Source organism: Bombus vancouverensis, chromosome 10 (assembly GCF_051014615.1).
Source record: "Bombus vancouverensis nearcticus chromosome 10, iyBomVanc1_principal, whole genome shotgun sequence".
Taxonomy (NCBI): Eukaryota; Metazoa; Arthropoda; class Insecta; order Hymenoptera; family Apidae; genus Bombus; species Bombus vancouverensis.
The window spans coordinates 9,415,967-9,441,392 of NC_134920.1; the positions used below are offsets into that span (position 1 = coordinate 9,415,967).

Here is a 25,426-nt window from a genome sequence, read left to right on the forward strand (position 1 = left end):
CTTCCTGTTATTTTCGGGTTTCTTCTTTAATTCGAATCGAAGAATAACACAAAGTTTATGGTCTTTTGTACATTTCTTTTTTAAGATCTCCAAATCCTCTAGATTTGTCGAGCTTTCTCATTATTTGCTCGAAATACTACTTCTTACTCGCTTCGATCTTTCAAGATTGTTTTTCATGCAAGATTTCTTGATTCAACTCTGCTGATTTATTTTCACTTGGTTTAGGATACACTTTGGAAGTCATTTACCAGATGTCCAGCTGGACAAATTGTAAAGTGCAAATTAAATAATAATAAGAAGGAAAACTTTAGAAGGTTTTCTCGTAAAAACAGCATCGCAAGGCTATTGTCACAGGGCCATAAAACAATAATAGGATAACCACGCTTGACAAACCTCCTGCAGGCCACAGTCATCGAGTCCCAAGCCGAGAAGACAGTAACAGGATAGCCACCTGTGACTGACGTCCGGTGACGACTACTCCACAGGGCTCAAACCTACCGAAACATACAAACCTACCCAAAATCAGCACTCGACGCACTCTGTCGCAAGATTCTCAACCGTACACACTCTGTTATAACACTCTGAAGCGTTACTCTGTTGGATTCGTACAATAAATGTTACTGTCATATCTAAAAGTGCGAATTTGTTAACTTACGAGAAGTTCGATCAGTTAATTTAGTGATTTCTTGTGTCTCCTACGCGACGCTATCGTGTGCAGCGTGCTCACGTAGATAATTCCAGTGCTCTACCAGACACGTGTATCTATCACACACGTGCTACCTTTGTCAAAGAAACTTCAAATGCGTTGACGACAGATCGCGCGCGCTTGTAATTTTCTAATTTTCATCTTAAGACAATTCCGATTAAATAGAAGGCGTAAAACGTACAAGCGAGGCGTTGTTGAAATAGAAAGTGTCGAAATATATTTCATTTATCGATACACATTACGTGTAACGTTATTATTAGCTTGTCCGAAAAGCTTTTGTCGTTTTATGTGGAAATAATAGACGTTTCTTGTTTCATAATATTTTGTCGAATTACGTACGATCCATTTTCTTCTGTCGAGATAAACACCGCGACAGACTTGTTGTACATTGTTGTAAAAAACAGATTTGCGAAATAAAGACACTTTCCGGACAAGCTAATATATTCGAAGCTGTATAAATATCTTTCTGAGATCTGCACAGTGTGTCTACGAGACGCAACGTATGCACGTACATTCGTAGACGCAAGTTTCGTCATTCTGTTGTAACGAAGCACCTGTCTCATAATTGTACCCTATCCAAACGTACGTGCAAATCCGTGCGCAGAAAGTGGAATTATCTGCCATAAATCAGACTCGGACAATCGCATAAATATATCAACCGCGTCTATATATCAAGTACGAAACATTCTTATCTGCTTTATATTCAATGGAAAAATTAGAACTGCAAATATCAACAGTGTAAATGTTTAATACTTAGATCGCCGATACTAACTTTCCTGAGATTTATTCCGAGAATATGCACGTCTGAGCCCAAGTGAAAGCGTCCATCATATGTCAGACACGCTGCACCGCCTCGGTTCAATTAAATCGTTTCTAATCTTTTATAAACTGCTGCAATATTTATGCCGTACAATTAACCAAGAAAATTAGAACCAGTGCTTGGCTCGAACATTCGTAGACCGACAAGGCCGTTAATTACGAATTAATTTATAGGCAAAGTGGCGAACATACCGTAGGATCAATACTACGATTAGTTTACTTACAATAAATGGATTAGACAACAGATGTTGATTAAACAGGAAACGATGGTTGTTTAACGTGAACTAATCGCAATAACGTATTATAATTAAGACAACTAGATAATTATTAATTTAAAGCTCTCGTTAGCACGGAGCCAACGCTCTCTCGATAACGCAACTCCCACTCTCTGACTTCTCAACTCACAATGAATGTTAATTCGTTTATGTCCCTTAACAAACCCTTGTCTTTTGTCTTAGCCTCGTGTTCCGCAACCGCTTGTTTATAATTCGCCCGACATCCCCCAGGCCCCTCGTCCACGATACTACAATTTGCGATATACGGAATGTGAGCGACGTGTTAGCGATACGTACAGATTGGAGAATATTGGATTTGAGATGTAAATTGTAGAATGTTAATGCAGAACATAATATCTGGAAGAGGAATTAACAGGAAATGCGAGATGCGAGAATTAAACGCTATTTTAATTGGTCGAGTAAGAGAATCTGCCTGCAACATCGAGGCCGGCGTGCAATCAAAACAAAATTTATTCATAACCTTTGATCCAAATATTTTCTCACGTGCTGACAAATATTTTTACTGCGTCGACGAGCACATCTTAACAGCAGACCTTCGTCGTAAACATCCCGTGATTTGTTCGATGAATCGCCATTGATAATCAGAACCACGCAATGGTATCGCGCGTACATACTAGCGAATCGCGTTATTTCCATGCCAATTCTAAGAATTTTACGTTAAAGCTACCCGATAAATATTATCTCTGCGCATACCATTCGATGAAATTTCAATCCTACGCTTCGCCACAACAAAGTCGAAGGATCGCTGAATTTTCACCGAACGATCGTCCATATTCAACTCGTAGCGATCTCGCGAAGAAAATCGCGCAACGGCCTGTCTGGACTCGTTTTAAACGGCCAAAGATCTCTTCAAACGAAGTACGAAACTAAAGTCGCTCTTCTTCTCAAAATTGACAAATCCAGGCAATCGACGAATCTCCCCTTTACAAAGACAATCGACAATTAAGACAACAAGACGAAGACAGTAAACAGTCGAGTTACGATATTTTCTCGCCGTTTGCAGACGAAAACTGTACCGTCGCGGTGTTGAAGCTATAACCGGAGAATTAAGTTCGAAGCTGCGAAAGCACACTCTGTGCTCTTTAGAACGAACCCGAGTAGACCATCTTTTTTCTTCTCGTCAAGTTCCAGCAGTTCGAACATCGGCCAGTTTTCAGTGAAAATTTAGCGATCCTCGAATTGCAACTTCTCTACGAATCTGTCGAACGACCCGAAATTCCAAACACCCAACGTGAGATTCGCCGACAGTACGCAAAAGTGGAAGGTCGCACGGTTCCGAGCTACGTTCCGCTCATTCTTCTTTTAGCGTAACGTCGCTCGCGAGTTCCAACTGACCGACGTCCGATCCGCGAAACCGTAAAAGGAATCGGCTCCGGCGTCGAAGAAACAACGACGACGAATTAGTTACGTTTGTAGGTGGTTGGATGTGATCAATGAACGACGACGTCACCGCTGACATTTATAACGACGAGCTACAAACACAAGCTACGAGTCGGCTAGCAACGACACGGATCGCTCGCGTACGCTCGCACCGCCCCCTCCGCCTTCGATCGAGGACGTTGCACTAAATTTACCTGCGATGCGTCAGAATTCTCGGTTTTTCAATAGTATCGCATCTGCGAACGTGGGCCGCGTATTTAGAATTCGAACCTGTGATTCACGTTGAATGAACGGGCGTGATCTGTTGCGTAGGTCAGTGAAGAACCTTCGCGCTGGGGTTGCTTCGGTTACGGTGGACATTTTCCCAGAAAATATTTCTCTGTATCAACGACTGACTCTGGCCGTGCTTACCTGTCCGTGTATTTATAGCCTTCGAAGACGTTCGAAGGGGACACGTTGCGCTAAACTATTCAGATACGAAAGTAAATACGAAAGTATAGCGAAACGATGACGGAAGAGCCCGTCTCATCGACCAAGCATTTTGTCATTTCTTCTCGGGACGACAGTCGCACTGATTCGTTTTATAGTCGGAGATTAACCACGCGTTTTTTTCATAAAGAGTTCCGATAATTGCGAAAAAGTACAAACTGTTAACCAGTTAGCTGTCGCGACCACTTTGAAAAGTGTGTAACATTGGAAATAAAAGTTATAACATAGAATTAAGTTGTAACGAAATGACTGTTTTATTTTCTTCATTTTATCACCGTTCGTCTACTGCGATTACTCAGTTGTCAAATTTAACGTACGAAAGACGAAGACAACGTGAACTCAAAGATACCGCTTCGCCTCTTTCCTTGTCTTTAAAGTCGAAATACCTGTCGAAGCAATAGTTTGTCGCAACGTTATAAAATACGTACGATGCCATTGAAAAGATTCGATCACCTTAATTTCGCAGAAAACGTAAGATATTAGGAAATAAAATTGCGTGCGTCCGACGAGCCCATTAAAATGCAACCTGATTCGATTAAAACGTTTTTGCGCAAAACCAACAAGGGACCACTTACTTTAGACAGAAATGTGTTGTTTTAAAAAGAAAAATAAACTTTAAGGTGCTATAACAATTATTCAAATAAACTTTTCGACGAAATTTTTTAGTTCACCCAGAAGAAAAATATACAATAATTTAATCCTTTTATGGTTTTTATTTCAGTCAAGAATTACGAGGTGGATTTTTCCCGCCGATTAAAGACTGCAACCCATGAAATAGGCTTAGAAATCTGTTGTAATTTTTGTTTTTTACTTTAAAAAAAATTTCTTTGTATTCGTTGCATATATATAAAACCATGCCTCAAAATTCAATAACTTCGTTTCTTCCTTTCCCTTCTAAAAAAAATCACAAAAAGACGCTGTTTTAGAACATTCTAATTCAGGACACCCCTTTAAGAGTGAACAGTTCTTGTCGACGCCGTCATCGTTCCAATTATTATTACTCCGGAACGGAAGTCCTCGAAATTGAGCCTGTCCACGTGACGTTCGCGTGACAATCTAGCGAATGTTGGACGCGAAATCGGTGCCAAAACGAGAACCGGAACGAGTATGGGTACTCGTCTCTTGTAACGAGCAGAATCTCGCGTCGTCGCTAGAACGTCTTAAATTAACTTAACACGACAGAAACTGTTTGTCACTGACGAGATGGCGATATACGAGCTTGAACGGACAGACGAACGCCCTATGGCTGATCATAAATCAGAAACTCGGCTAGAAATTTTATCGATATCTCGATTTTGAAATTGGTGCAGAGGCTCGATGTTTCTGAAGCATTGTGTGCATGCCAAGGGGAAACTTGGAATCCGTCGATGACACGTGAAGGAGATGAGCGTTGCGTGTTCTGTTCGATGCAGGAAATTCGCACGAGAAATTTTGATGCAAATTCGAGAATTTTATTTCTACGTGGTTGATACGTCGATGATTAACGAGAGACTGGGAAATGTCGTTGAAACCAGCAAATTATTATTCCATAACGACGTCGATGATGTTAATTTTGGTGCACAAAGGTACTGTATGTAGTATTTGATAGAAATAGCGAGTAACAACGATTATAACGAGTGGTAGACTAAATAATGTGACGGTGTTATTTAATAACAATAAGTAGATATATGGCAATCTACAGGGTGGTTGGTAACTGGTGGTACAAGCGGAAAGGGGGTGATTCCACGCGAAAAAAGAAGTCGAAAATATAGAATAACAATTTTTCGTTTGAGGCTTTGTTTTCGAGAAAATCGACTTTGAATTTTCGCTCGGTACGCGTGCACTATCGCGTCTCGTTATAACGTACCGCACGCGTACCGAGAAAAAATTCAAAGTCGATTTTCTCGAAAACAAAGCCTCAAACGAAAAATTGTTATTCTATATTTTCGACTTCTTTTTTCGCCTAGAATCACCCCCTTTCCGCTTGTACCACCAGTTACCAACCACCCTGTATAATCAGGTAATAAATGTTGAGTTTATTAGATGTATGAACAGAGGAACGCTTGGATAAATTGCAAAATAGAAAATATATTTTAATACAGAAGTGTAAGTACAAGTAGGAATATAATTTGAGCTGGTTCTGATTCGCACACTAGCAGCGTTACCCTATAACTGAAAACCTGGAAGCCTGTCTACTGTCTATGGTCTGCCTTCGTCCCAGTCTATTGTCTATACGCTGTCGATGGCTTCGGTGCTTGAGAAAACTAAAAAGATCAGATGTAGAGTTTTCTTAGACGTGGTGACCACTTCAACAATAAATAAATCGATAACACGTAGTAATTATTTGTTGAGGTTGAGATTGACCGATTGATGAACGAGTGGATGAATTTGTAATAGAAAATTGTATTGCGATAATTAAAGGTATAAGTATAATGTATAAGTTTATGCTGATTCAGATCATTACTCTCTTAGTGTCATTAGACAATGGAACGATAGGAAGCACGTTCATATATTTCTAGCAAAAGGACATTACCAAAAAAGTTAAGCTTTGGCTAGAGGCTGCAGGGAACATAAATAGAAATCTGATTATTAATTCCTTTGTTCCTAGACCTTGCAACCCAAAATATACTGTATACTGAAAGGTACAATAATATGCAGCGCTCCTTATTTAGAATATTTCTGCGTAATAGCAGTCTCCAGGTCACGGGTATACATAAATAAAGATGTAAATTTTTTCTTCAAGTAATTACTTCGATATTATTGAATAGGCGATAAGTAACAATTAACGAAGTAAAAATAAAAACCAATAAACAAGAAATAGCAGTAAGAGGTAAATAGCAAACAACGAGCAACGACTAACGTAAAGAGTGTAACGAAACACCATAAACCAATTTAATTGTACTATTTAATATTAGGTTGTTCGGAAAGTTCCTTTCGTTTTATAAGGAAATAAAAGACGCACAATGTTTTCTATTTTATTTCTATTAGTTTATCGAATTATGCACGAACATAATTATAGAAATATGGATGATACCTAATTCAATAAAATAATATAAAACAGAAATTGTTGTTCGTCTATTATCAACTTATGATACGAAAGAAACTTTCCGGACAACTCAATATACTAAACAGTATTACTATTTCAATACTAGATAATGAATACTAATCGAATAACTATCGTAACGCGTAGAAACTAGCGAGTAATCTTCACTAGTAGTAAGAAAGAATCTATAAATAAATGAAACAACAAAGTCCGTGACGAATAAATTCATTCATCGATTTCTATCTTAACCGAATTGTCTACTCAGCTTCTAATTTAGTCGGCGTATGCTGAAAACGATGGCCATGTGTATGGACTGGAATTTCATTGGAAGATGCCGGCATTTAAAATTAGCACGGAACGCGTATCATTCGCACGCATCGGTCCAAACGAACGTTCGATTCTACGTTCGCGTATTTTCACTTTTATACGTGTGCCGCGTTTCCTTGAAAGCCGATATTCCAGGAATCTACGTATCTTCAAATCAAGCCGCGTATCCCCCGCGAATCCGCTATTTGCTATTAATAAAATACGGCGGATACATGACAGGAATTTCAAATGAAATATCACAACATGGAGCCGAATGTAGGAAACGCGCGACGATATTCAAATTGCAATTAATTCCTGGCGGAGCGTTTGGAACGTCCTCGATTTTATTCCCGATCATCTCGTCGCGATTTATATCGATAATTAATTTAAGGTACAAGATGTTCTTCAAAGCTGCGTTATCTTCGATCGTGATCATCTTCGCTTCTCTTTGATTTATCAAATTTTGAGAGAGTCCTCTTCGTTGTAATCGTCCGCGAAGAATTTGCAAAGGTAGAAAACACCGGTGGAATCGAGAAAACGTGGCTTTCTTTTGTCAGAAATCCGCTTCCAAAACGATTCCAATCGAACTCACAACTGAAGAGTCCGCTGCGATGAACTGGCCACTCCGCTTTCCGACTTTGAGTAATTTGAGCAAACGAATAAAAACCAGCCGAAAATCGCTTCAAATCAAATGGTTTTTCGAAACTTTCGAATAAATTCATCGTCAACTAGTATTCGTAGTAATAAACTTTTGCGCAACTACGATATGAAACTTGTATCTTCCTTTCTCTTCCGATAAATACGATTTTAATATGGCAGCTGCTTTCCTATTGCCGCAAATTCCATCAATTCGTGTCGCAAGTCGACGAAATACAGTGGCGCCACGAATACCACGATAGCGGCATAAAAGACATTTTTGAAATGTATTGGAATAGAATAGAAACGTTACGACGAAAATACGAACTGCAAGTGTCATGGCGTTACGGATGTTTAATAAAGTAGAAACGTAAATCTCGACAAAGATGTACGATCTTCTGATTGGAATAGCCGTGGTTTTGATGAACGGACCAAGCCAAGATAAAGGGGTGGATGCAGCGCGCGTCCCAATGCCGAAGAATTATCATTTCCGGTGTTGGTGTCGGCTGACACGGCGCGAATTCCCGTGGAATTGGCTCGGAAACGCGGCAAATATTTCGGCAGTTGGAATTTCTTGGTGGGAGCCTTTTGACGTAGCTGGTATCTTATAAAAAGACGCGAGGCGTCGCGACGCTGCATTCGCACACAAGTGACCAGAGACTAGCAGACCTCGCGAGAATATCTTCATCGCGAATCGTACGAATCAGCACCAAACAGTATTACGGATAGTCCAGTTCCTTATTCCTCTTCTAGTTTTCTATTTCGTTTCGTCGTCTAGTTCGTTTCATCGAATTTCACAGTTCACGGCGAAACGATGTCTTCGGTAATGCTAGTGAGTATCTTCCGAGAGATTGTATTTTTAATTGGTTCGGTTGGTTATGCATGAAACAGACTGTGACTCTTCTTAGATATTTGTATATATGTAATACCGGATTTTTCAAACGTATCTATCCTTCGAGAGATTGTACTTTTAATTGGTCTAGTTGATTATGCACGATGCAGAAGCGTAACTCGTGTCAGGTGCATCTGAAGGTAACTAATTATCTGTTGGTAATTAACCAGTTATAGTTTCCTTCGTTTACACTCCATAGATAATGCAGATTCTTTGGCATAATATATTTCCTTCTTACCATATGTCAGATGAGAATAAATAGCTATTCTTTGTTAATTAACCAATTATATCTTCGTCCGATTATATTGCATTAATATTTCTTAGTTTCTTTCTAATAATTAATTCCATTCTGCTCTGATAAGTAACGAATAATTCTTCTCTATTCTGCAATGGATTATATGACACTAACGTCTTTTCTCATCATCCATATTGCTTTTTATTTTTCTATTAAATTTTCTATTCCTAGCGCGTGAAATACCTGTCGTGGTGAATTTCATAATTTGAAACTCGAGCGTCGCAGAAACTACATTACTCGTGGAGCGACCTAGTAGTTTTGGCCAGCCTTGACAGTGAACTTGCGTCTGATCAGGGTGGGCCTATTCTACTGAACCGAGCGCGCCATCGCGCCTGCACAGAGTTTACCTTCCGTGCATTTAGATTTTTCGATCATTTGAATATACGTTCCTTCCTTAGTTCTCTTACGCTTCTCTTTGCACACGGTTAGCAAGTATCTATATATTTTCTTCTATTCTTTCGTCTTTTGATCGATCGACGTACGATGGCGATTTTCATGCAGTAAAATTTTGTTATCATTTCGTGCATATTACAATGGAAGTTTCCTTGAAAACGAACGTCGCCGTTAATCTCTATCTTTTTCTAAAAATTCTACAAATTTCCTATTTTCACAGTAACGTTATAAATAGCTCCTAGTACAAATTACGACAAAATAAATTCTTGTGGAGTGGTGATCGAAATCTCGTAGCAACGAAGGATCTTTGCTGATAGTAGCTCCTATAGTAAAATATAAAATACGCGATTACTATGTGGAATATATAGAATGAACGTAATTAATATTTCTAAATTATAAACCACAGGAAATCGTAACCACGCGTCAGACAATAATCCTAATATTTATTCGAGATCCTGACTCCTCGTTCCACGCAAGACCCTGCTGTGGTCATTTCTTTCGATTCGGAAAATTAATTCGGTCGTTGATTGTATACATCGGCAACAATTTGTCGAAGTGCCAGCCAGGTGTCTTATATGGTCAGGACCGCTCTTTAATGGTCGAAACTGGCCATCATCCAACGTCGTTGATTAGGCGTACCGTAGCACTGTCATCTTCCTAACACTTGCCTCGAATCCTCAGTCTCCTCCGTGCATCAGCGATAGGAACTTCAAAATTTATTCGAAACTGCAAACTTCTCACGAACGTTAGAATTTTGCACGATGAGTGACTCCGACGAAGTAAGTGATGCTCACCTGTTAATAGTGTTCGCGAACGAAACTAGTAGAACAAGACGATCGGTTTTTATCGATTATTCCTGCGTTTTGAGATAAAATTGTTTCGATGCTTCGCTTTAATTATCGAATGCCACATTTACATCGGAAAGAAGTTAAGGCAATGTATTAGGTTGTCCAAAAAGTTTCTTTCGTTTCATAAGTGAAATAATAGATGCACAACTTTTTTATTTTATTTTATTTTATTTTTTATTTTATATTATTTTATGGATTTATATATGATCCATTTTGCAGTAATAGAATAAAATGGATCAAACGTAATTCAATAAAATAATATAAAACGAAACATGTTGTGCGTACATCCACTAATTGTTTATAAAACGAAAGCAACTTTTGGGACAACCTAATAACTCAAATCGCGATAATTTGCAACTTTTGCGTGAGAAATCATCCGATTGACAGGTTCAGATTGAAAGAATCTTTGGATTGAAATATTTGTTTGAATAATTTTTCGTTTGCTTGTCGAAAGAGCGTTTCCAAGTGAAAGTGATACAAAATATCTCCGACGTGGCCTTAATCTCGATGATTTCTTTCGTTAAAGAAGAAAAAAATGTTGGAAATTCGATTGTTACACCGAATGGTCGTAAATACGCGCTAGATCGATGTATTTTCAAGCTGCTTTCACGATTACGCGAGGCGAATACTTTCTCAGCTGGATTATTCGAGCATTAGAAGCCCCGCTGTTGCTTCTAGCACCGCGTCAGTTCTCGCTCGACCATGTTGTAGTCTTCTCGCGAATATTCCTGGTCGCTTCGAACGTTGCGCGTTCTACAATTTTCTCATTGCGAAGGTACTTTTCTTGCTTCGAATATTTCGTTCAATGTCCTATCGATATGTCAAAGTAACTTTCATTTCTCTTCTCCGTGACATTCGCTGCGATCTAATTTTTTCTCGTTGATGCAACGATGATCGTTCGCGAGGTGATGGAAATCCGAGGACGAAATATTTTTAATTGCAACAGTTCCGCGTAAAAATGCTCGAAACGTACAATGTTCAATGGAATTAATTTTGCAGAACAATTAAAGAATACACTTGTGCGCCTTATAACGTAAAACTGGTCAGAAGTTAAGAATTCAATGGCTGTTTCTTGTTTTCAGGAATCGTTCAGCGACAAAGTAGCGATGTTCGACCAATACGCGAACAAGCACAAAGACAAGCAGAGCAAAAATCCGTTCACATCCGGCTCGAACATCGAAAAAAGGAAATTCTCGAAAGAAGAATACGGCAGGTGAGCTAGCGTCACTTTGGAAGAAAATTCTTCCTGCACTTAAGCGACTGATCGTTATTAGTCTTCAGAAGTATAGTGTTTAACGAAATACTTGATTGAACTTCAGACCAGAAGCTGGCTCCCTGACAGATATTCGTGGTCGCAAAGCCACGGCGCACATCCTCAAAGAGGTGCTCGAACTTTGCGAGATTATTCATCAAGAGGGCACGCCGTGTCGCGATCGACCAGAAATCATCGCAATCACGTTTGGCGACCTATTCAACATTTACACCCACATCAGCGACAAATGCGTAGGACTACTGTTGAGAGCCAGGAAACAGAAGCTCGTGGACTTTGAAGGAGAAGTACTGTTTCAGGTATCACGTTATTAATAATTATATTCTCCTTGAGAATTAGAGTGCAACTACATTCGTTTCAAATCACCAGTGGACACAACTCGACGTCTTTCAAATTGTTCTATTCTTTAAAAATACTTCTTCGCTTCTTTCTTTTTTTTAATATACAGGGTGGTTGGTAACTGGTGGTACAAGCGGAAAGGGGGTGACTCTGCGCGAAAAAAGAAGTCGAAAATACAGAATAACAATTTTTCGTTTGAGGCTTTGTTTTCGAGAAAATCGACTTTGAATTTTCGCTCGGTACGCGTGCGGTACGTTATAACGAGACGTGATAAAGTGCACGCGTACCGAGCGAAAATTCAAAGTCGATTTTCTCGAAAACAAAGCCTCGAACGAAAAATTGTTATTCTATATTTTCGACTTCTTTTTTCGCGCGGAATCACCCCCTTTCCGCTTGTACCACCAGTTACAAACCACCCTGTATATTTCTCTATTTTTAAAAAATATTCTTTATGGTTTTGCAACTACGTTCCTCGCGTTGGGCAATCAGAATGTCTTTCGCAAACAAATGATTCACGAAAGCTTAGAATCGCGCGTGACGAAACTCGGGAACGGATTAACAAATTGTACTAAAATTAATGACGAAGCTTAGTCGATAAAGTGGCCTCGTAAATCAAGATTAAGACTTTGTACTCGAAACATATTGCGCTCGATTTTTCATCTTGATCGATCCCCATCGACTTATTACAGAGACGAGACGACGACGTACCCATCTACCTGGTGAAGCCCATCAACGAAATCCGGGAAATGTTCAAACAGCGGCTAAAAGAAATTGCACAGGAGACGCCCATAAGCTAACAATCGTCTTCGTCGTTCGGCGAATAAATTCCATGGTGAAGAGTCCCTGCTGCAACTCTGTGTTACCCAACGTTATCCTGTATTTATTTACGACACAGCCGTTGAAGCAACGCGAACGGCCATTGTATAGTTTGTAATTTTTATTCGAAGTGTACGTGAGACGAACGAATGGTTGAAGTCGAAGAATGAGATGATGATGTAGGTCGATGAAGGACAAATATGTGCAATGTGATATTTCCATAGAATTATTAGGAATAAAGATTCTTTTCTAGCAAAGATTTCATCGGTATTTCTCTCTCCCTCTGTCAATCTTAACCGTCTCGAACGATTATACTAAACAATTGTCATGACCAAACCAAAATCTCGAAAATAAACTGGCGAATCTTGAGAATCGTAGATAAAGAAGTTTCACAATATTTGGACGCAAACATTCGTACAGAGATTGCACTCTAAGAATCCGGGAAAATTACCGAAGAGTAGCGTCGGTTTAGAGCGTCTCCGTTCGACACACTGTCGATTGTCCTGGCAAATCCAATTTCTTCGCCATTTGCTGAAAAGAAGCGGGATCAGCGTAGACCATTCGCTCCGTTACTTCCAAACCTTTATTCGTACAGAGCTGTTCACGTACAACATTAAAAATAACGCAAGGCTTGCCGCCGTTTTCAGAAGAATACAACGAAATTTCTCGACGTGTACTGCGACCTCGAGCGAGAACGATTAGGCAACGTCCTTTCGTGTAACAATGGACCAAAACGACGTGCGTTTCGCTGGCATACCACCGTTGTCTTTTCCTTTCTTTTTTGAAGAAATTGCGATTGGCTCTATTTCTTTGAAGTAGAGTCCATCGTCAATTCTCTTGTTATATTCGTCTTTCCATAATTACCGCGATAATATGCTAAACTTACTAAATTTGACAAGATAACTATCGTTTCTTATTAAAAATTTCCTAAAACTTTGCGTAAAGCTTCAATCAGTGGTTTAGAAGATAGTTTGAAAAATTGGGAGAAGTGACGATACGTGGAAAATAGATGTCAAAAGGCAGAGAACGCGGGAGAGCATCTTAGAAACGAGCTTAGACGATGGAAAAACTTGAGATCAAAAGTGTCACAGTTTGCTGAAAACGACATCGTTGCGCGTTCCAACGTTCTCGTTTACGGATGACTCAGTGGTTGGTTGGGTCATCGGTTTGCTGTGGATCGGTGCGGTCGTCCAATTCGAACACGCGTTTGAAAATTACGCTATCGAGGAAAAATGCGCAGCTACTTAGCCTTAACGCGCTAAACGTTTTATGTATGTAAACTTTCGTCTTTTGTTCGTATACTGGGGCGCGTATTCCGCGTTTACGCGCTAAATGGAAGGCGAAGCGAAATTAATTGCGCGTTTAACGCGTCAAAGGCGAATTTTCGAAGATATCTAATTATTGCCACGTTATTACGTAATTTATTAGCAGCTAACAGTGTGTAATATTTGGACGATTTCTAGACCAACGGTACACGATGCCTGTTGCTCGTTAATTCGAAAATCAGACGTTTAAACTCGTAAGAACGAAGTTCCGTATTTCTAATTCTAAAGATAACGAACTTTTTTTATCAGAATGTAGCTTAGCCAGCGGGATTGTTAGTTCTTTGTAGGATGTCGAGTAAAAAATCTTGCCAACAAGCCACGAGTCATTGTGTTCCTGGCACAGACAGCGAAAGTAACCGAATCGAATTCCTCGTTACGTTCGTGTTCTCGCCAAGATTCGTAGGAATCGACTGATCGTTTCATCGAACCGTCTGATATATTAGCTACGAGCAAGGGTCTCAAGCAAGAAGAAACAAGAACAGAACGAAAACGGACGAAAGGAAGCGAGAGTAACTCGTCGGGTGGCAACATCTTCCATCGATATCGACGATAAGAAACAGGAAGCAGATGAAGAGAAAAAAGGAATCCAGGTAAAAGAAAGATAATTTCTTTGTTTTTTTTTCTCTCCTAACAATCAGAAATATTCACAGGCAGTTAATTCCATCTTAATATTAAACCAAATAAACTCGAAAGAAGAAAAAGAAAATCAGGAAACGAAGCTGAGAAAGAAAAAGCACAGGGGATCCGGGTTTTCTTCGTTTCTGTCGATTCGAATCCTTCTCGCTCGAGAGGCGTCCGTTCGATTGTCCGAGAGGTCGCTCGGGTCAGCGACTGTCTGTGCGCTTTCTTCACGAAGAAAAATATATGTATATATATATTTAATGTCTCTTAATCATAATATATATATAATAATAATAATCAATTTCTCTCTAAATATCGCGCGTGACAACGTATCCTTTCATTACTCTTTTTATGTACAATAATTATATCTCGCGAGCTTCATCGATTTTTTTCCTTCTTTTTTTTTTCTGTGTGTGTTTTGTGTATGTTTTAACATCGTTATTATTAACAATTCTTCTTAAATTCTTCTCTCTAGTGGCGTAAGTTTCGTGAGCGTCAGGAGGCTTCCGCGATCGTTACACCCTCCGAGTGGGTGGCACCGATCCATCGTCGTTTTAATGGAAACGACGACCGTTACGCCGGAAGCCTCCGTTGAAAGTTACGTCACCGATCAGGATATACCATTTTTATTACTTTCACTCGTCCTAAAAACGTGTACCACACGATCCAACGACAAAAGGGAGGTAACGCATCGTCGATTCTCACTGCTTTTCCACCGCGTTTCCGCCACCGGTTGTCGCCTTCGTCTTTATTTGTTACCCTCCAACGCCATTGCGAATTCCATCCTGGAGCCGAGCTTCGACAGAATTTTCAACGACGAAGTCCCTTCTGTAACTTTCGACGATCGACGTTCCGGTTTTCCTCACCTCGATCGCTGTGTCTCTCGCGGAAAATCGCTCGAGCATGTTCCTCGAGGTACGACGATTGGAGCGGAAAGAACTGTGAACTCGGTGATGTTGACAACGACGTCCTCGGTGGCTGAGAACTAGAATCATCGTGACGATCATCATCGCGGAAACGCGTGTTTCATCGCGTTTCAAGCGTTCTGCTAGACGTTCGACGGTGTCCGTTGGAGCGTTTCGTGGTTATTGGAGTATTTTTCAGATAGGAACCTTGAATACATTTCAAGGGAAAAAGTCTTTCCAGGATGATGCACAGGTGTGTCTCTTTTCAGTAGAAAATATAGAGTGTCTTTAAGGATAGCGATAAGAAGACACGATTAGAGAAAAGAAACGCGTGGAAGTTATGAGAGAGAAAGAGAGAGAGAGAGAGAGAGAGAAAGAGAGACAGAGAAAGAGAGACAGAGAAAGAGAGACAGAGAGAAAAAGGATCGAGAAAGAAGAAGGAATGGATAGAAGAAAAAAAGAAGCCAGAAGAAGAGAGAAAGAAGAAGAAAAGGAAAAGAAGAAAGTTGTTCGTAAAGAGAATGAGCTAGAAATGTGAAATAAATGGATCCGGTAGTAAGTTCCTTACTCAGTTTAAAAAAAGAAAGATATCAATAATTCTGCAGTTAGTTTGCTAATTAATCGAAGAAAACATAGCTTCTTTAAAGATAAAAAACTCTACCAGCTAACACTACAATAAATTCTACCGACGTTAAAGAAGTTATAGAATTAATGATAACGAAAAGTCGATGGTTATACCATTCGATCGTTACGCGACTCTAAAAAAAAAAAGAAACAACCATACTGTCGGTCGAAAGATTTAAATCAGCGTATTGCTCTAGATAAAACATAAAAAGATTTTTTCCCCCTTTCCATTCATTTTTTTTATCTACTCTTCATCAGAAACCACGATTTTCAATCTCTTCATTTACTCTTCGCGGCGTTTCGGCTTCACCGACGACACGATACGACACGATATATTATGTACATATACATTCCCTGTACAAAGAATAGGAAACACGCGAACAAAATCCCTGCCAGGACCAGTAGACGATGAAACGGAAAAGCAGCGGCAGTGCGTGACACGGTAGTCAGCCAGGAAATCGGAGTAGGTGTAAAATGATAATAGAGAGCGATCTATCTCAGCTCCTTCCTGCATTACCGACGCAGTCCAGCCGCTCTAACGTTACAGCAGGTCGTGTCTCTACCCAAACATCATTCGATCTTTCATTTATCTTTCGTTCTCACTCGTGATTATCACATCGTCGTAACGTTCGCGCCAATTCCTCTGGAATTTCTTTCGACTTTCCCTGAAAGTGTTGGAATTTTGGAATTTCTCGCACGGCTCCAGTCTGGTTCCTCTCCGCTTCCACCGGTTCCACTATTTCGTGTCTTCGCTTTCGGCCGTGCCTGCTTCTATTCCGTGTCTCCTTTTCACCTAGTTTTTCGTTACAGTGTTATATTATCGTTATTAATATTGATTTTTTTTTGGTATATGTGTGTGTGTACACGCGTGTATGGATTGTTTTTTGGTTCGTGCTTGGCAGAGGAATTCTGTTGCCGACGGAGCACGACGAGACAAGCCTAGGCCCACTTGTCGACAACCGCTTCGTTTGCTGCAACATAATAACACAGGCACACATCGATTAGTTCGATTCTTTCCTACACCGCGTCGCGAAGGCTTCTCAACTTGCTCGTCGATCCTTCGATCTGTCGTGCGGATCAACCGTGACAAACTTGGCAAGCTGTTCCGATTAGACGTTCGTTTGTATCTCTTTGCCTGCAACTGCCTCGAGAACTCGAGTCCTTTTTCTGGATTCTCGAAGCCCGAGCCTGAAGCTGTGATCGATCGTATCTCTTCTTTTCTTTGTTTTCGTTCTTTCTTTGCCTCGAACTTCCTCGATCATTTTTCGCACCGCCGTGAATGACGAGTACCCCCTTTGTCTCTTCGAATGTGAATTTTTCCTTCTCCTCTCTTTCTCTCTCTCTCTCTCTTTCTTTCTCCCTCTCTGTCTGTCTGTCTCTAAACACCCCTCTATTAGGGCGCGGTCACTATATTGAGCATAATCGGTGGAACGAGTATAGCGAAGTGTTCGATCAGTTTTTTTTTTGTCTATAGATAGAAGACATATTTCAAACATATTTTATTAATATACAATTTGTAAACTTCTTATCGGACTGCTAAACTGTTGAAATATCGACACGTTCAACGATATACATCTTGTCTTTTCCTTTATTACATATTTAATTAGCGTCTTTTTCATTGAAAACGGGGGAAGGCGAGCAACACAGAAAACCACCGATGGTAAACGTGTCAACGCACCGAGAGAACAGCCAACGAAATTAACACCCAAACCCAGGCACTCGCACCTCGTCTACGCTTGCTATGAAATTTCCTCGAAACTCGCCATACTCGTTCTACCAATGATACAGAATCGTTTCGTTCAACGAAAGCGAAGAACGCGCCCCGTCGTTTCGTAGTTTCCGTTTTGTCCCCTCTTTCTCTATATGTATACGACTGTATAGCATTGTGTGTGTGGTTGGTGTATGTATGTGTGTACATATGCGTGTGTCGGTGTATAACGTGTCGATGGTATTTCATAAGATCTCTGTTTTCGGCTCGATCCCATCGGTCAGCTTGCGGGTTGTTGTTGCTTGGGTGGGTGTTGTTTAAGTGCCATTCTGACGATCTTTTTCTCTGTGTCTGGACTGCTGGCGATTTTCGTCCTATCGCGGTTCCCGAGCTTTATTTCGGCGGCGTCACAGGCGGTGCCACTGCAAGCATATCACACGTAGTCTCGATTAATTATCAAGAAACCGTGAACGGGGAACAATCACGTGCGTCAGAACATTGTTCCCCGGTTACCGCATATCCTAACAGCCGGGCCCGTAACGTCCATGTTACTTTTTGTCCCCTATCCGTCCCTTTTCTTTTTTTTTTCTTTTTTACTTCTGTTTCTCTCTTGCGTACGCGGTTCTGGTCTGTGCGTCATTCAGTTCGATTCGAACAATTTTAACCGAGATTGCTCGTACATCGTCCAATCGGAATATATACGTTCGAGTTTTACGTGGAAGCTTTTTCTATCAACGCATTGCGTGGGATTTTATAACAACCGTGGAACAATTTGTTGGCGCGCTACGAAGGATTTTCTAAGCATCGTTTCATCTATTTTATTCATTTTTCCTTACCGACAGTATTTTCCTTCTCCCGTTTAATGACGAAGTCGAGCAACACGAACCTTGCGCTTATAATTCACCGAAGCTAAAGATCGTAACTAACTGAAAACCTACGTTCGAATTTAAACTTGCCGAAAGAAACAGCTAGCAGACGGCTAAGCTTCTCGAATAATACACGAATCGCTTGAATTCCAAGTAGAAGATATTCCTTCGAGTTCATAATCCACGCGCAGTGCGTTAAACGAAAAATCATTTACCGTAAAAGATAGATGGCTACAGGAATGAACGAAGAAAAAGGAAATGGTGAAACGTACAGCCAGCAAATCGTAAGTTCGCTTTCATTCTCAAGCGAGGATAATCGCTCGAATCGTTTCACGTTATTTCCTTTTCTTCAACTGTCGTTTTCAACTGATATTGTCGTATACGTCGCGTCATGTATCGTGGCGTTTTCTCAAGGGCTGCGGGGAATAATAAGATACATAAACTAGTAGAAGAAACAATGGAAATAATAAAAACTGTTACCTGGTGGATCCACGCGTGGAGCAGCGATCTCTCCTCGGACATTACGTTTTTACTCTGTGACTGAATAGTTTTCACACATCAGCAGGCAGGAGTTAGCAAAGAAAAGTGTGTCGGGGTCAACTTCTTCGATTAGGAGTAGATTGCTTTTTTTTTTTTTGTTCAGTCATTCAGGCCAACAGGACAGTTATAAATTGGTATTCTGTTCGTCTTTGATTTTCAAATTGTGTTTTTTTTTTCTGTTCTGAGGAAGCATGCAAAAAATTCAAACAACAATTCCGAGGGGAACACAGAATGGCCGGTGATGATGATGTATAATATAACGCGAGATGGTTGTGACTGTTCGAGCTTCGAGTCGCGGATGACGATTCCGAACTGGTCCGCTTCCGGTCCCACGAGCGAACTCCCGCGAATTTCACATCCTTTCGACCATTCCTCGCACGTCCGGTCGATAACGGAGCGAGTCGGAATCCTGGAGCAATTTCTGATCCAGGCTGCGGTAGTTAAGAATGGTAGAGGTCTCCAAGTGTCCATTAAACGTTCCGCGAACAAACGTTCTGCCGGTACTTCGATTTAGAAATTGAAAAAGAAGAAGAAAATACGAGAAACCGAGTGAAAAAAAGATATAGGAACGAAGTTTAAGAAAGTCACCTCGAGTGATCAAAAACCTTTATTTCCTTCATCTCCAAACCTAATAAATAAACAAAAAAAGAAAAGTACTAGAAAGAGGAAAGAAAATATGTTAAAAAAAAAAAAAAAAAAAGAAGAAGTACCATGTACACCCAGAAATCGCTAACAATATTAACCACGGCACGGGACGTCGTAGTACAGTAAAGGATAAGATACAAACAGATCACGGGAATGGCAGGAGAAGTGAATGAATGAGAGAGAAGAAGGTACAAATAGTCGCAGGCGTGAATGGAGACAAACACTTATTACAGTTCACATTGTATTAAGTGTTCGATGTTCGTACACGCGGCAAATGCCACTTCTCAATTATATACCGTATTCTTATCAAGTAATTTCTAACTCGTGGTAGGCCGATCAATGAAACTTCGAACACGCATTAGTAACACACCATTGTTTTTTTTTTCTTTCTTTCTTTCTTTTTTCTTTCTTATCTTTTATTACAACAAGTAACGCACTAGATCGGACCGCAGTTAATCATCGTATTGAGATTAATGATAGCCGCGATGCGATATTTATACTTTCACTTATAATTGTTGTTCCGGTCTCGATTCGAACTTCTCTGTGTATATATGTGTGTGTTTGTGTGTATGTGTACTCGAATAAATAAAAATAAACTGATAAATAAACCTTTCGATTTTTACTAACGACAGATGAAAATATCTGTCGCCCATAAATCGATCGATCTTGTCTTTTTGTTAATTTACAATCATCGATCGAAATATTGGTATACACGTATAATATATATATATGTATATACATATATATATATAGACTGTTCTATTTCATAGCGATCCTGCGAGTAACTCGCGATCGTTTATAATTCTTTATATTACTATTAACTTCTTCTTTCCGTGTACAAGATCGAACCTCGTCCCGGTTACTCGTTAAACTATGAATATACCCGGGTCTAATTAATTAGGATCATCACACACCGTGGCTCGCCACAACGTGCATCCGTGGCGATGATAGTATGCATCAAAAAAAATCATTCAATGTAGTCGCACTCTCTATTATAAGTTATTAATCATTATTATTATTAATATTAATATTATTATTATCTCATTATATCATTAGAAATAGGTACTTCCTGCACGAACGATGCGACCGTGGTTTCATCATCGTAGCTATATCGTACTAGATTAGGTTACTTGAAGCGTTGGGCAAGCTTCTTGCGAAGAAACGTGGAACTTTCAATAATTTATTTACCTCTCCCCCTCTTGCTTTTTATTTCTTCTTTTTCTTTATTATTATTAATCAATTGTTAATCAATACGTTTCGAGTTATATCTTCTTCAGGTTTGAATGAGAAGATTTATACTACGAAGGTAGATAAGTCAAAATATATATACTTATATATATATCTTTTTTTTTTTCTTTTTTTGCCTGACAAATTGCAAAATAATTTCTCGTTCGATCGTCGATCGAAGGAGATATATACTCGAAGGCGCGCGCCGATCGCGATTCAATAGTGCGATCAATTGCCCAACGCTGCATTGGCCTTCTCTTTCATCGATGGCACTCTCTACTGTTCCTCGGCTTCTTTGTCACGGATCTTTTGTCAATGAGAGTTAATTAAAAGGGAGGAAGTGAACGAAGAGCAAAAGAAAAGGAAAAGTGAAAGATGAAGAGAACACAATCCACACAATATGCAAGTACTTACAAACGTTCGAGACGTCGAGTGAACGAAAGAAAGCACGGAATTTCTCTCGTCAATGTTTATTGAGCGTTGATGAAGTGCTGTCAGACCGTTCTACTTTTCTTTTTGTTTTCTTTCGATCGTCTTTTTAATATTTCTTTTTGCTTTTTCTGACCGTATCGGCACCACGATCCTCGCTGATATCTCCGTGCTGATACGACAATTGAATTCGAAGAGAGGGAAAGAAGAAAAGAGGAAAGGCTAAACATTTATAACGTTACACTTTCATTTTTCGTTTATCGGCTATGTCTCGCACGAGATTATCGGAGAAAATCGTGCCGATACTTCATCATATCTCGCTGTACAAAAAGTAAATTCCGTTATTTCGAATAAAACATACAAGTTAGTGAGTTGAATACAGTCAAGAAAGGAGGGAAAAGTATGAAATAAAATAAAAGCGTGGTTTAGAGTGCGCGCACGCTCTAGCGCTGCACCTTAAGCACGTGGACAAACGGATTGTACAAGTCTTTTCGATGTTTCTTTACGAATCCTTGCTTCACGGGTCTGATTAAGTTTAATTATGTCCATACCAAAGTAGTATGGCGCCCTAACCGGTAATTAATATATATATACACATACATATATGTATATTTATATATTACACTAGTCGTTACACTGCGAATGGCGCTGTCTCACGCAGAATTAAATTAATTATATGCACTCGTCGCGTCGAACGAACGGTGGACACACAAAGAAAAAAAAGAACGGAGAAAAAAAAGAGAGAACGTTCTCATCGTCTCGTCTTTTTTTGAACGCAAAAGGTACGCAAACTGATCCTCGAGGCCACATCGTCAGTCTTGTTGCGTTTGCACGTGGTCGAGGAATGGCTTATCCGATTTTTATATCTTTCGCCTTAGTTTGCTCGCCAAAAAAAAAAAAAAAAAAAAAAAAGAATAAAATGAAAACACGGCACTCGACTCGGCCGAATGACACTATTTTTTTCCTCGTATCTTCCTAACGTGGTACGATTTATAAAACCCCGAATGAGAGAAATGACTAAGAGACAGCAGTTAGATGCGTTAAAAAGGCCCACGTATACTCGTGACGACACCGGATCTTTCGCTTTCGCATGTGGCGCGTGTATATTATATAGCATGGGGTGTATCTGATGGCGAATCTGAACTCGAAATCTCGTTCGATGCTCGAGCATTCTTATCTACGTTGGTTGTAACAACAAGAACAACTAGAAGAAGAGAAAGAAGAAAACGACGACGACGATGATAATGAGGATATGAAAGTATTTATAGAGGAAAAGCTATGTATGCAGTTCTCTTGGACGTTCGACTGAGCAACGTTTGTAACGTGTCAAGAACTGATCTAACACATTTATACTGTCCAGGGTAAATAACATTCAGAACATTCATTTTTACAATTTCTTATATGTGAAAACTGTATCGTGTCTCTGTACAAAGAAAAGAGAGAAAAAATAGATTATCGGACAGTGAACGTTCGTGATGGTGTCAACTCTTTCATCGCGGTGATCCACTTTAGTCGACTTATTGATTAAAGTCAATTTTATTCACCTGATAACGTGTACTTTCGTAGAAATGATATATTATTCAAATACGCTAAAACTATCGTCCGCTATTTACCTATAATTCCACAATGAAAGAGTCAAGTGAAGAGATTCCAATGCCTTGAACTGTCGGCAATTGTTGTTAATAGGAACAAAGATATACTTCCTGATCGAGCGTTCTCGTGTTCAGACCACCATCCCGAGGGAGATTAATATGACGAGACACGGACTGTCAAAGACCATAGATCAGTGTCGAATTATTTCTTTTTTGTATCTTATACGCACGAGCCTTTGCAGTCCGTGTCCGGTGAATTAGTGGTATTACAAATCTATTACGTGGCATCGATTGTTTAGACACAAATTACATCCAGTAAAGTACACGTGAAGGTAACAGCGTGGATGCAATGATAGTGCAAAGATGTTAGGATGATCCTGCCGTGCTAACGTAATTCAAAGGTAAAGTTTAAAGTATACGTAAATTTCGTTTTTTACCTGTACACTGTTGAAGTTGACTCTTACTTGTACCAGGCTAAATATCGAGTAATTAAAGAATGCCTTAAACAGATGTAACAATTGAGTATCATCGAGGAAATAGGTAAAGCACAGCAGGATTCGAAAACCATTGATAGTGATTGTTCTACGAGGTGAATATTCTTGTTTTGGTTAGGATTTACCATCGGTAGTACGGTTGTGCATGCAATTACTCGTCTACGAGGGAAGGAAGACATAGTTAATAGACGGGTTCAAAGGTGAGATCCATTAATTTTTCAACTTCATGCACAATCTCTGCGTTGATATTTCAGCAACAGGTTAGGCAGTTCCAGTTTTGTCGTCTTGATCGAAGGAGACACTCCAAATGCTAAGGATTAACGAATAACAACAAGTGTTTTAAGAACAAGCAACAACAAAAGCGGCTAGAGTTAGATAGAAAGATAAACAGTGAGAGAAAATTAAAATTAGGAATAAATACGGCATGGAAAATATAAAACATCTAAGGATGTTCTTCAAGTAAAAATGAAAGGAACAAAATTGTATGATGTGTGTGCTGCTGTGCGTTAGAAAAGTTAAGTGCCCAAAAATAGAACTACCGCAAAATATCGTGCAACATGCTCTCTAGGACTCTATTCTGTCGATGTTTTAACTAATTCAAAGAGAATTTTGATATTCGACTTTACTTGCAATAACTTGCTTCTCAGTTACAAAACGCTAAGACATCGTCAGATGTGCAGTACGTATAAAACAGTAATATACAGGCTACACAGAATTGAAGGTATTACCACAAACTATCGATGAATAAATTAATGTTTTAGAAGTGCATTGTGCTCAAATATCATGCAATGTGTATACGTTTTAACAACAGGGTTAGGGAAACGGGTGTACTAATGTATCAAGGTTAGAAAAAACATTGGTGGGTGTCGTTTCTTTCTTTTCTTTTGTTGGGGAGGGAAAGTTAATGTTTAAAAGGCACTCGTAGAAAATAATTTAACAATCACAATAGTTTTGATTGCGCGGGGTCTCTTTTTTATCACTCGAAGCCACTGAAACCCGTAATATGATTGTAGAGCGACTTCAGGGTACGGTGTGATGCGGGCATGGTGGGCCTTGGTGGCAAATCTGTATTGGTTGTACTAACACCATGCACAACAGTCAAACTGGTTAAAATCTCACTTAAACGCACTTCAATTAATAACTTATCTTCGAGGCTTCCCGGGCAACGGGGAAGAACTTCGGTTTTTGTTTAAATGCAATTGCAAGTCCGAGAACTCAGTTGCAAAATGTTTTCCATAGGAAAAACACTGTCTGTTAGACTAAATGTTTGTTTTCACGGACGTTCTATATGGGACAAATACTTAATAGTCCAAAGAACACAGCCCACATTAGAACGATCCAAAGCACTGAGTCAATTGGATTCTCACCATCTGCGAACTTTCTGGCAATGAACTTAAGAGTTTCGTCGAGAAGTACCACTGGAATGGAGAACTTCATAACGGTAACCCACTCCTCGCCCGTTAGAGGAGTAACTTGGAATACAGACTAAAACAAATAATAATTTATGTTATTACATTACATCCGTATAAGAACAGTGAGAAAATGAACAGCAGTTCTTTTTGTTGCATCTTTATATACCGAAAGGACGTCGATGTAAAGGATGACAAAGTGGAGTGTGAAAGAAAGAGCCATAGAGGCAATGAGCCACATGTTAGACCAGGGCGGCATAGTGACGAGAGACTGATTCTCAGATAAACTGAAAGGAAATAAAAAGAAAGTAAAGTAGAAATTAATATAAGTTTAAACGTTTACAAGAGGAGATTCGTTTGTATGGTATCACCTGTTCATAGCATTCAACATTTCAATGGTTACGAGTACAGACAGAGCCATCGTCATGGGATGAGGATCTGTGAAGATCTTGCAATTAACGCCTTTGAATTCATCGCCACCACCCAAGCACGCCAAGTGATGAGTCTGGAAATCACAGCAATTATCGTTACGAT

General features: G+C 39.7%; 2 protein-coding genes across 7 annotated transcripts in view; one reads left to right on the top strand and one right to left on the bottom strand.

Annotated features, from left to right (window-relative positions):
• The first annotated feature begins 8,283 nt into the window (after positions 1-8,283).
• Positions 8,284-12,764, top strand: LOC117157105 (actin-binding Rho-activating protein). Of its 3 annotated transcripts, none has more exons than XM_033334838.2 (4): positions 8,284-8,486; positions 11,165-11,295; positions 11,402-11,651; positions 12,381-12,764. In XM_033334838.2, exons 1-4 carry the CDS (start codon positions 8,469-8,471, stop codon positions 12,486-12,488), a joined length of 507 nt encoding a protein of 168 aa, XP_033190729.1. In that variant the 5' UTR covers positions 8,284-8,468; the 3' UTR covers positions 12,489-12,764. The 3 variants fall into 3 exon arrangements, with proteins under 3 accessions (XP_033190729.1, XP_033190730.1, XP_076478262.1); XM_033334839.2 differs by lacking the exon at positions 8,284-8,486 and adding an exon at positions 9,770-10,013; XM_076622147.1 differs by lacking the exon at positions 8,284-8,486 and adding an exon at positions 10,839-10,857.
• A 1,653-nt stretch (positions 12,765-14,417) lies between these two features.
• The window catches only part of SERCA (ATPase sarcoplasmic/endoplasmic reticulum Ca2+ transporting SERCA), a 54,066-nt gene continuing 43,057 nt past the window's right edge, over positions 14,418-25,426 (bottom strand). For 3 of the 4 annotated variants that reach the window (XM_076622143.1, XM_033334834.2, XM_076622144.1), the window contains 3 exons: positions 25,264-25,397; positions 25,062-25,179; positions 19,966-24,968 (listed from right to left, as the gene is read on the bottom strand). In XM_076622143.1, the coding sequence (XP_076478258.1) occupies positions 24,768-24,968; positions 25,062-25,179; positions 25,264-25,397 (453 nt within the window). In that variant the 3' untranslated portion in view covers positions 19,966-24,767. Of the gene's footprint in view, positions 18,113-19,965; positions 24,969-25,061; positions 25,180-25,263; positions 25,398-25,426 lie in introns of those variants that run through there. The other variant, XM_076622146.1, reaches the window with a different exon arrangement.

What these genes read in the sequence shown, in the direction of transcription:
- LOC117157105 (XM_033334838.2), top strand. An exon ending in TCGAAAGAAGAATACGGCAG is followed by an intron (nt 11,296 to 11,401) that starts GTGAGCTAGCGT and finishes ATTGAACTTCAG; the next exon opens with ACCAGAAGCTGGCTCCCTGA. An exon ending in AAGGAGAAGTACTGTTTCAG is followed by an intron (nt 11,652 to 12,380) that starts GTATCACGTTAT and finishes GACTTATTACAG; the next exon opens with AGACGAGACGACGACGTACC.